Genomic DNA, 10,060 nt, shown 5'->3' with positions numbered 1-10,060 from the left:
AAAAGGTCTGGGATCAGCCCTGTTTCTCTCATCACACGCATCTGCGCTCAGGCATCCAGTGATTCAGTTTCCCTGGTTACAGATTTGAGTTCCTCACCATCCTTCACCCATCGCGTCGGGATTGGAGGTCTGCATATGTAAATGAATGATTAGAAATAATTACGAGCTCAGTCAATAGCTCTCCACCAGAAATAGAACCCAGGCGTCTTGACACAGAAACCTGGGGTTCCCCCTACCGCCCAGCGGACGCGGCGTCCACAGGGCGGCGCGGACCCTTTCCGGGGTATTCTCAGCAGTAACAGAGGTTTAGTTCCTGCCGCTCTTGGCGCTTCGCGGCCCAGCGAAGGGACTGATCAGGCGTGGGCGGGGCGAGGGCGGAGCTGGGCCAGATCCTGGGCGGGGCTTAGCTGTGGGCGGGGTTTCCTCGAGTTCCGGAGTCGAGTTGCTGCCTGGGCCGGAGCGGAGATGCAGCCGCCGCCCCGAAAAGTGAGCTTGGCCTGGGGACGGGGATTCCTGGCGGGCTGGGGGAGTGATGCGGCCCAAAGGGGCACCAGACCTGCGGTGGGGGACGAAGAGTAGGAAGGGGTTCAAGGGCCAACCCAGAAGTAACCGAGGAAACAGCCCAGCTCCTCCCTGGCCCCGCCCCCTCACCGCTCCCTGCGCGGAGTGTTTTTCAGGTCCCTGCGCCAGGGGTCTTCATCGTCTTCTTACGCACACAGGTGAAGCCATCCCAGGAGGTGAAGCTTCGCTTCCTGGAGCAGCTGAACATCCTTCAGACCCGGCAGCAGAGAGAGGCGGACCTACTGGAGGATATCAGGTAGCCCTGACCCCCTCCACGTACCCCGACTTTCTCTGTCACACGCTCCGCCTTTTCTCCAACATACTACAGCTGTCGGGGTGGGCGGGGGTGAAGAGCTCTCCAACCTGCCCATTCAAGGCCGTCATCCTAGGCCTCCCTCTCCAGATGCCGGATACGAATTATCCTTCCACGCACCCCAACACACATAAACACACAGGGACCCTCTCTCAAACCCCTTCACTCCACACCGCCCCCTCCACACCCACAATAAAACTCAGGACAGAATCCCCCCTCCCTCTTCCAGACCTGTTGGAAGGCTGGCACACACTGTACTCAGCTGACCCCCATCAGTCCTCACCTCCAAGCACACAGATGGTTCTCCAGGGGTGGGGAGGATCCTGCTGAGGCTCTGAGCACTGAGATGAGGTTGTCCTTTGCTGCGGCTGCCCGAGGTGATCTCAAGGACTCTGTCTTCAGTCTCAGGCCCTCCTGGTATAGTCACACTCCAGGCCTGGCTCCCCTCTCCCTCCTGCCCAGGCTAAGGAGAGGGTCGAGGGTGAGAGAAAAGGACCAAACAGTAAGACCACCCCATCCCCCTAATCTCCACAGATCCTACAGCAAGCAGAGGGCAGCCATTGAACGGGAGTATGGGCAGGTATGGGACTCCTTCCTCTGGACCTTCCCTTTTGTTCTAGCCTCCTTTACACTACCAGCAATGTGCCTCCACGCATACTCCTGTTCTGGTCAAGAGCAAATGCCTAGCACCAGGCAAATTTGTGTCAAATCCCTGCTGTGGTACTTTTTAGCTGTTTGACCTTGGACAAGTTACTTAACGTTTCTTGGCCTCAATTTCTTTCTCTGTAAAATGGGAATAATAATAACTGTACCTTCACGCAAGGTTGTTGTAAGGACAGAATAAGTTAATGCATGTAAAGCACTTAGCAAAGTGGGTGGCATTATTATACTCTGATCGTATGTTCTCCCAAGTGGGGAGAGTCTTTGAAAGGGAACTGGGTCTGTGATGACTTTCCCACCAGGCACTCCAGAAACTGGCTGGGCCATTTCTGAAGAGGGAAGGACACCGGAGTGGGGAGATGGACAGCAGGTGGGTCCCATGGTGGGGTGGCAGGGAGGCCAGGGAGCCAAGAAGGGATGAGGAGCTCAACCCCAGGAACCTATGAGGAGGGCACGTGAGCGGCAGGTAGAGCTGACACGGCAGCGGGATAGCAGCTGACCCAGCAAGGACACTGGATGGGGGCGGAGGGCATAAGTGATCCTTGTGGCCGAGCTAATGGGCTGATCGATTGATGAGCTCCCAGACGAGGGGGATGGGAAAGCAGTCTGTCTCCCATGGTGTTGGGGGGGGGGGGCGCATCTCGTGAAGCTTTGGAGTGCTCCCCTCGTCAATGCAGACTTTCTCTGGGGAGAGGCAGGATGGTGTTTGGTGCCTGGCGCTGCCTGCTGGATGCCACCATGGCTGGGGGCCAAGCCCGGCTCCAGGCATCTGACCGATACCGTGACCTGGCAGGAGGCACAGGGCGGAGCGCTAAGGAGCAGGTGCTTAGGAAGGTATGGCTCAGTGGATGGGGTGAAGGAAGGGCTGACTCAGGGATGGAGGTGATCTGGATCAGGACTTGTGTGTCCATGCCCCTAGGGAGCAGAGAACCTCCAGAGGGCGCAGGCCGAGGTGCTGCAGTCTGTCCGGGAGCTGAGCCGAAGTCGAAAGCTGTATGGGCAGCGTGAACGGGTGTGGGCCTTGGCACAGGAGAAGGCGGCTGATGTCCAGGCCAGGTGGGGTCATGGGGAGTTAGGAAGCCTGTGGCGTCGGGGGATGGAGCCAAGGTGCCACGGCTGGGCCTGACCTCCGCTCCTCTCCCTTGCCTGCACAGGCTTAACCGAAGTGACCATGGCCTCTTCCACACTCGGACCAGTCTCCAGAAACTCAGCACCAAGGTTCAGAGGATGTGGGCATGAGTCGGGGCAGGGAGAGGTGGGCAGATTAGTCTAGTGGTTTGGAACCCGGGGGCATAAGTCAGAGAGACTGGGATGAATCCAGGCTACCCTACTTCCTTGGTGCCTGACCTTGGTAAACTTGATCTCTCTGAGCCTCATTTTCTTCATCTATAAAATGGAAATAGTACCTTTGTTTTTCATTCCTTTAATATGCAGTGATTGAGGACTTCTATGTACTTGGCATTGTTTGAAACACTGGGGATATGATGGGGAACGCTACCAGCAGAGCTCCTGCCTCCACAGCCTGGTTAGGGGAGACAGATAGTAAATAAACAAAGACTCAGAATAAATGAAAAGAAGGTGATATGATAAAGCATAACAGGGGAGTGTAATTTAGAGGGAAAGCCTCTCTGAACAGGTGGCCTGAGTGTCAAGGAGGAGCCAGCCATGCAGAGATGTAGGGGAAGAACATTCCAGGGAGAGGCAGCGGTGAGTGCAAAGGCTCTGAGGTGGGAATAACTTTGTAGGCTCGAGGAACTGAGGGAAGGCCAGTGTGGCTGGAGCACTGTGAGCAAGGGGACGAGCACTGTGGAAAGACTCAGAGAGGGTGCAGGGGCCAGCTCATGTTGGACCTGGTAGCCCACGGTAAGGAGCAGTTGGGATTTTATCCTAAATGTATGCAGTTGCCACTAGAGGATTTTGAGCAGGAATTGTGAGTATGTAAAATTTTTAGTATGGTTTGCCAGTTATCTCAGTCATGTGAGAATCCATTCTGGATCTGGCTTGGCCGTGGAAGGACCCCAAGGCTCCAGGCCTCCCAGTTGACACCTATGTTCCTCTCCTAGCTGTCTGTCCAGTCGGCCCAGTACTCCCAGCAGCTGAGAGCGGCCCGCAATGAGTACCTGCTCAACTTGGTGGCCACCAATGCCCACCTTGACCACTACTACCAGGAAGAACTGCCGGCTGTGCTCAAGGCCAGTCTCAGCCTAGATACCCCTGCCTCTCAGCAGGGAGGGCATCTCCCTGCTTCCCACCACGATCAGGCTGGGTGGGGCTGGGGACCTAGTCTGCTCAGAGTGGGCAGAAGATACATACCTAGGTTCTGCTTCTGCTTCTAGCTGGCTGCATGACATTGTGCAGAACACTTGCCCCTCTGAACCCCAGTTTCTTCCTCAGGACTAACCCCTGCTCTGCCTACTTTATAAGACTAATGGGGCTCAAGGGAGAGAATGAATGTGAAAATGCTTTTTAAACTGTTAAGTGCTGTGTACACATGAGGGCCTATTATTAGAAGCATAATAATGTCTTATTCCTTCTCAATTTCCCATACCTCATACCCATCACCCATTCAAACCTGGACAGAGAGCCTGCTTGGGGGAAGGGTGGTGTCAGCATCTTGGGGTTCTCTCCAGGCCCTGGTCAGCGAGCTGTTGGAACACCTGAGGGACCCGCTGACTTCACTGAGCCGCACGGAGCTGGAAGCTGCAGAGATGGCTCTGGAGCATGCCCACCGTGGGGGGCAAGCGACCTCCCAGGTAAGCTCCCCAGAGATCCTCTTTACCCTTCTTTCCCAGTACAGCGCCCCCTCCACCACTGCATGTCTGCCCCTTTCCTTCTCACCTTGTCCTCTCTCTACCAAGAAGGCTGGGGACAGGCTTGGAGAGGGAGCCAGTGAGTGGCCGACTTTGATTTTTTCCAACTCCCAGGTAAGCTGGGAGCAGGATCTGGAGCTTTTTCTTCAGGAGCCCGGAGTATTCTCCCCCACCCCAGCTCAGCAGTTTCAGCCAGCAGGGAATGATCAGGTAAGACCTCTCTGCTAGGTGCAGTCAGGCCACTTGGAAAGGGGACTGTGGTGTAGGCCTCTTCCCCATTATCCTTGTCCTGGTTTTAACTTACGGACTATTAAACCATGGAGAGAGGGTTTCAGAACCCCAGTTCACCTCCCTCCCACCAGGACACAAATTAACGCACTTCCTCCCACCCTTCTGTCCCTTCACTGCACTATCTTCTTCATTCTACCTCTGTCCCTCAACCTGGATCCCACTTCTGGGACTCTCTGTGTGTCCACATGAATGCACTCCTGTGTCCACAGTCATAGGTGTGTGCTCCCACCTATTTGTCCCTGACCCTGGAGGTCAGGAGACAGGGAAGAAAAAGAGGAGGGAACTGGAGGGAGGGGGAACGGAGAAGGAGCAGCATCAGGGCATCCTCACAGCTCCCCATTCATTCAGGTGTGTGTCCTGGAGCTGGAGCGGGGCGCAGGAGGTGTGGCCGGGGAGAGTGGCCTGGAGAAAGAAGTTCAACGCTGGACGAGCCGAGCTGCCCGAGACTACAAGATCCAGAACCATGGGCAGCGGGTGAGGTGGGGAGTGCAGGTGTCGGAGGTGGGCAAGAAGAGCTGAGAGATGGGGATCCCGGCGTCACTGGGGATGTCATGGGGCTGCAGGCAGGAGGGGAAGGAAGGGTAATTTAAGCCGACAGTGTGGCACAGTAATTTAAGAGCGTAACCTTTGGGACTAGACTCACCTGGGCTCAAATCTTGCTCTGTTGCTTCCTAGTTATGTAACCCTGAGTAAGGGAGTGACTTAAGCTCTCTGGACCGCAGTTTCCTCATCATTAAAGTGGGGCTAATGATAGCACCCACATCACAGGGAAGATGAGATGACATAATGCATGTGAAACAATTAGGAAACTCCCGGGTTATTAGTAAGTTGTGCCCCATAGTATCTCCACCCACTCCTGTCCTCTGCGTCCCCAACCAGGTGCTGCAGCGGCTGGAGCAGAGGCGGCAGCAGGCTTCAGAGAGGGAGGCTCCAGGCATAGAACAGCGGCTGCAGGAAGTGCGGGAGAGCATCCGGCGGGCACAGGTGAGCCACAGCCCTGGGGTTAGAGCCACTGAGACTGCACCTCCTCCGGCAACACCCTCCTCCACTCCTTTATCTGATGGTGGGGAGACTGGAGGCAGGAGGTAGAGGGTGGACACATCTGGGGAGGAGGCTCCACTCACCTCCCAAGGGCAGGCCCAGCCACAGCCTTGACTGACCCCCTCTTCCCTGTGTCAGGTGAGCCAGGTGAAGGGGGCTGCCCGGCTGGCCCTGCTGCAGGGGGCTGGCCTGGATGTGCAGCACTGGCTGAAGCCAGCCATGACCCAGGCCCAGGACGAGGTAGAGCAGGAGCGACGGCTCAGCGAGGCCCGGCTGTCCCAGAGGGACCTCTCTCCCACGGTGAGCTCCCTCCACTCCCTCCCCATACACACCAGGAGGGTAAAGAGCCCCAGTGGAAAGCAGAGCTTATAAAGTGGGAATCACACTAGTAGCTAACTCAAAGGGTTGTTGTGAGGCTGAAATGAAATCACTTAAGTATGACTCTTGGCACAGTTTGTAACATAGAGAGCTGTCAATGAACTTTTATTATGGAGTATAGGATGGTGGTTATGAAAGGTCCCGAGAGCAGACTATAAGCAGTTTGAGTACCAGCCACTCCACTTACTAGCTGTGTGATCTTGGAAAGTGACTTAGCCTTTCTGAGCCTCAGTTTCCCATTAAGTAAACTGAGGTTGATAGTTTCGCAAAATAACACTGGGTTATTAAGAAGTTTAAACAAGACAATGTACATAAGATACTTAGCATTGTGCTTGGCACATATAAGCGCTCAATACTGTAACTCTGTGATTATTGTTAGTGTTATCTTGCTCTGTGGTGGTTCTGCCTGTGACCCAGGGTGAACGGATGGGTGGTACTACCTTGGAGGAGGATCCACAATGTTAAGGGTAGGATGGGGTGGGAGGGAGGCGCAAGAGCGAGGGGATATGGGGATATATGTATACATGTAGCTGATTCACTTTGTCATACGGCAGAAACTAACACAACATTGTAAAGCAATTATACTCCAATAAAGATGTTTAAAAAAAAAAAAAGGTAGAATGGAGGAGTGAGAGATATAGTGGGTGGTACTTGAGACGGGGCCTCACAACGATGCCTGTTCTCTGTCCCCCAGGCTGAGGATGCTGAGCTGTCTGACTTTGAGGAATGTGAGGAGACGGGGGAGCTCTTTGAGGAGCCCGCCCCCCCAGCCCTGGCCACCAGGCCCCTCCCCTGCCCTGTCCATGTGGTGTTTGGCTATCAGGTATGAATGGAGGTGGGGACCGCAGACAGGCAGGGATGGGGAACAGCCAGTCCTGAATCCTTCTTTGTGGGTCCCAGGCAGGACATGAGGACGAGCTGACCATCACAGAGGGCGAGTGGCTGGAGGTCATAGAGGAGGGAGATGCCGACGAATGGGTCAAGGTGGGTATGGACCCGGGGCTCTGCCCTTGGCAAGGGGGCAGTGGGAGGGACTTCTCTGTGGTCCGTAAAGACCCAGCCAGGCAAAGCTGAAAGCCTGAGTGGAGGAGGGCCAGGGCCGTGGACTGCTGAGGCAAGCCTGCTTTCTGTTCACGTTGCTGGGTGAGCAGGCTCGGAACCAGCACGGTGAGGTAGGCTTTGTCCCTGAGCGGTATCTCAACTTCCCGGACCTCTCCTTCCCTGAGAGCAGCCATGACAGCGACAATCCTTCGGGGGCAGAGCCCACAGGTAAGAAAGGGAGAAGAGTTACTGAGTGGTTGTAGCCCTGGTCTGGGGGCACTGCTGCCCGCCTCTTCCCCTCACCATCTCTCCCGGGCTTCCGCAGCGTTCCTGGCCTGCGCCCTGTACAGCTACACGGGACAGAGCGCAGAGGAACTGAGCTTCCCCGAGGGGGCGCTTATCCGCCTGCTGCCCCGGACCCAGGATGGAGTGGATGATGGCTTCTGGAGGGGAGAATTTGGGGGCCATGTTGGGGTCTTCCCCTCCCTGCTGGTGGAGGAGCTACTTGGCCCCCCAGGGCCATCTGAACTCTCAGACCCTGAACAGGTGAGGCTTCCTTTTCCCTGGGTCCCCAGGCACCAATGGGTTGACCCTCCCATGCCAGGGAGGTCCCGTATTCGTCTTAATGCCCCCTCCCCCGCATAGTGGCTTGGGACTCCCCATCTCCTTTGGCACAGAGAAAGGGGACACCAAGGCAGTCTTCATTAGAGTTTGGTTGTCCTGCTTTAGAGCTGGATCTTAGTTCAGATTCCTGTTCTGTTACTTTAGGCAGTGATTAGACCTCTCTGAGCTTGTTTCTTCACATGCATGTAAAAGGGGGACAATAATGCCTCTTTCAGGAGGCTAACTATCCTGATTAGAGATAGTGGAAGTAAAGTGCTTAGCACAGTGGCCCATAGGTGCTTTGATATATGGTACCTGTTGTTCTAGCAAGAAGAGCATAGGAGTAGGAGTCAGGAGTTCTAGCCAGGACTTTGTCACTAACTAGCTCTGTGATTTTGGATAGATGGATTAACCTGAGTCTCACCTCTGACATAGGAATCATCAAATCCTTACCTCATGGGGTGGTGGTGAGGACTGAATGAATTAGTGCATGCGAAGTGCTAGCAAAATGCCTGGGACATATTAAGTGTCAATATATATTGGCTGTTGAAATGTGTATCACCTACAAGCCTCACCCAGATACAAGCATTTGGTCACTCTCTGAACTGGGGAGTGACAGGACAGGAACTGAAGATGGGATGGGAGGAAGAGCTGGTGAAACCTTCCCACATGCCGGGAATAACTCTTTGCCCCCTCATCCCCAGATCCTGCCATCCCCTTCCCCTCCCAGCTTCTCCCCTCCTGCACCCACCTCTGCCTTGGATGGGTCGCCTGCACCTGTCCTGCCCGGTGGTGAGTAGAAGGAGCTGGGGCCCTGGGAGGGTAAGAGACAGGAAGAAGGAGGAAGTCTGGAGCTCCTGGGTTACACTCAGCCCCTCTGCCTGCCCTCAGGAACCTCCTCCATCAGGCTCTCTGATGCATGATGGTAGGAGAGCTTGGGCTTTGGAGCTGGGCCCACTGTTCAAACTCTGCTCTATGACATCCTAGTGTGTGATTTAACATGCCTGGGCCTTTACAGAGTGAGGAGGAAGGTCCCTCCCTCACTGAGTTGTGAGAGTTAAAGGGATGTGTCTATAGAGTGCCCAGCGTTGTGCTGGGCACATAGCAAGCATGCAATTAGTAGCTGTTTTCTTCTTATTATTATTTTAAAAATCAGCCAGTTTCTCCCACAGTGTTTTCCCAATACACATCCTCTGCCCTTAGTGTTCTTGAATCCTGCAAACACCTGGTTTGCATCATCATTTTCCTCAACCATCTTTTCTTTTTTTTTTTCCTTGTTTTTGTTGTTACCTCATCCATCTTTCCTAAAACCATCTTTTCTAAAAGGTTCTTTCACTTTCTTCACTGCACCCCCCACCCACCGCGACCCTGGAACCCCGTGAGCGTTTTCTGCACCCCGCTTCTCCAGCACCCGTCGTTCACTTTGAATGATTTAGTACTCAGTCACTCATTGTGTCTGTTAGTGTTTCATTATGCAGTTCCTGGCAGCCATTAGGGGTGGGGGCGGTCTGGATCCCTCCTGCCCCCGGGTACCTTTAGCAGGCCCGATTATACAGCAGGTGCTCAGTAAGCGTTGAGGTTGGATGGACTGATGGATATTATGACCCAGGTTAGTGACTATTTGTTAATTCAACAAATATTTACAGAGTGCCACTGTCCTAAGTGCTGGAGATACAGAAGCGAACAAAACAAAGTCGTAAGACTGACTTGTGGTTCTTATTTCCAGACCAAGACCTGGACTGCCCTGGACCCCTGGATGTGATGGCGCCTCGACTCAGGCCGGTAGGGGCCCCGCCCTTGGAGGAGAGTGTTTGGAGAGGGGTCACTCCAACTTGTCCTGTTTTATCTGCAGGACAGAGGGAATGGACAGGGATATCCCCAAGGGAGGCATCTGGTGCACTGACCGTGTGTTCTCTACAGATGCGTCCACCGCCTCCCCCGCCAGCTAAAGCCCCGGATCCTGGCCACCCAGATCCTCTCACCTGAAGCCCGGGGGAATCACTTTCCCCCAGTGATGCTGCTGCCCCTATCTCCGTGCTATCAGAGACCACCCCTCCCCACGGTGATCCAGAGCGACACAGCCAAAAGCTGGAATCTCCCTGATTTCCGTTCTCACCTTCACGGGTAGAAATTTCTTCTCTCCCCATTTCTGGGGCTGGAACCCACTCCTTTTTTGCCATCATCCTCCAGCCATCTCTAAGGGCTGAAACTACTCCTTTGTCTTCTGCTACCACCCCATCTCTAGGGTGGTGAAGTACCCTGAAATCTCTGGGACTGGGATTCATCCCCCAAAGTCTCGAGTGGCTCTGGCTTACTTGTGTCTCCACCCTGGTTCTGTGAATCACCCCACTCCAGACGCCAG

At 54.6% G+C, this 10,060-nt stretch overlaps 1 protein-coding gene across 4 annotated transcripts; it reads left to right on the top strand.

Annotated features, from left to right (window-relative positions):
- The first annotated feature begins 194 nt into the window (after positions 1–194).
- Positions 195–9,992, top strand: FCHSD1 (FCH and double SH3 domains 1). 4 transcript variants are annotated; one of them, XM_079916177.1, is made up of 20 exons: positions 195–486; positions 720–817; positions 1,409–1,454; positions 1,837–1,904; positions 2,233–2,368; positions 2,454–2,590; positions 2,689–2,752; positions 3,598–3,726; positions 4,165–4,287; positions 4,459–4,554; positions 4,984–5,109; positions 5,515–5,619; positions 5,815–5,976; positions 6,749–6,877; positions 6,955–7,038; positions 7,206–7,323; positions 7,421–7,641; positions 8,403–8,490; positions 9,425–9,480; positions 9,619–9,992. In XM_079916177.1, exons 1-20 carry the CDS (start codon positions 466–468, stop codon positions 9,682–9,684), a joined length of 2,073 nt encoding a protein of 690 aa, XP_079772303.1. In that variant the 5' UTR covers positions 195–465; the 3' UTR covers positions 9,685–9,992. The 4 variants fall into 4 exon arrangements, with proteins under 4 accessions (XP_079772303.1, XP_079772302.1, XP_079772304.1 ...); XM_079916176.1 differs by having other exon boundaries at positions 9,425–9,992; XM_079916178.1 differs by lacking the exons at positions 1,837–1,904; positions 2,233–2,368; positions 2,454–2,590; positions 2,689–2,752 and having other exon boundaries at positions 9,425–9,992.
- The last annotated feature ends 68 nt before the right edge of the window (positions 9,993–10,060 follow it).

This window comes from Stenella coeruleoalba, assembly GCF_951394435.1.
Source record: "Stenella coeruleoalba genome assembly, chromosome: 3".
In the NCBI taxonomy this organism is placed as follows: domain Eukaryota; kingdom Metazoa; phylum Chordata; class Mammalia; order Artiodactyla; family Delphinidae; genus Stenella; species Stenella coeruleoalba.
This window is presented reverse-complemented; position numbering and strand designations above follow the sequence as displayed.

What these genes read in the sequence shown, in the direction of transcription:
- FCHSD1 (XM_079916176.1), top strand. Translation starts at nt 466, where the DNA reads ATGCAGCCGCCGCCCCGAAAA. An exon ending in TGCAGCCGCCGCCCCGAAAA is followed by an intron (nt 487 to 719) that starts GTGAGCTTGGCC and finishes TTACGCACACAG; the next exon opens with GTGAAGCCATCCCAGGAGGT. An exon ending in ATGCCGACGAATGGGTCAAG is followed by an intron (nt 7,039 to 7,205) that starts GTGGGTATGGAC and finishes CTGGGTGAGCAG; the next exon opens with GCTCGGAACCAGCACGGTGA.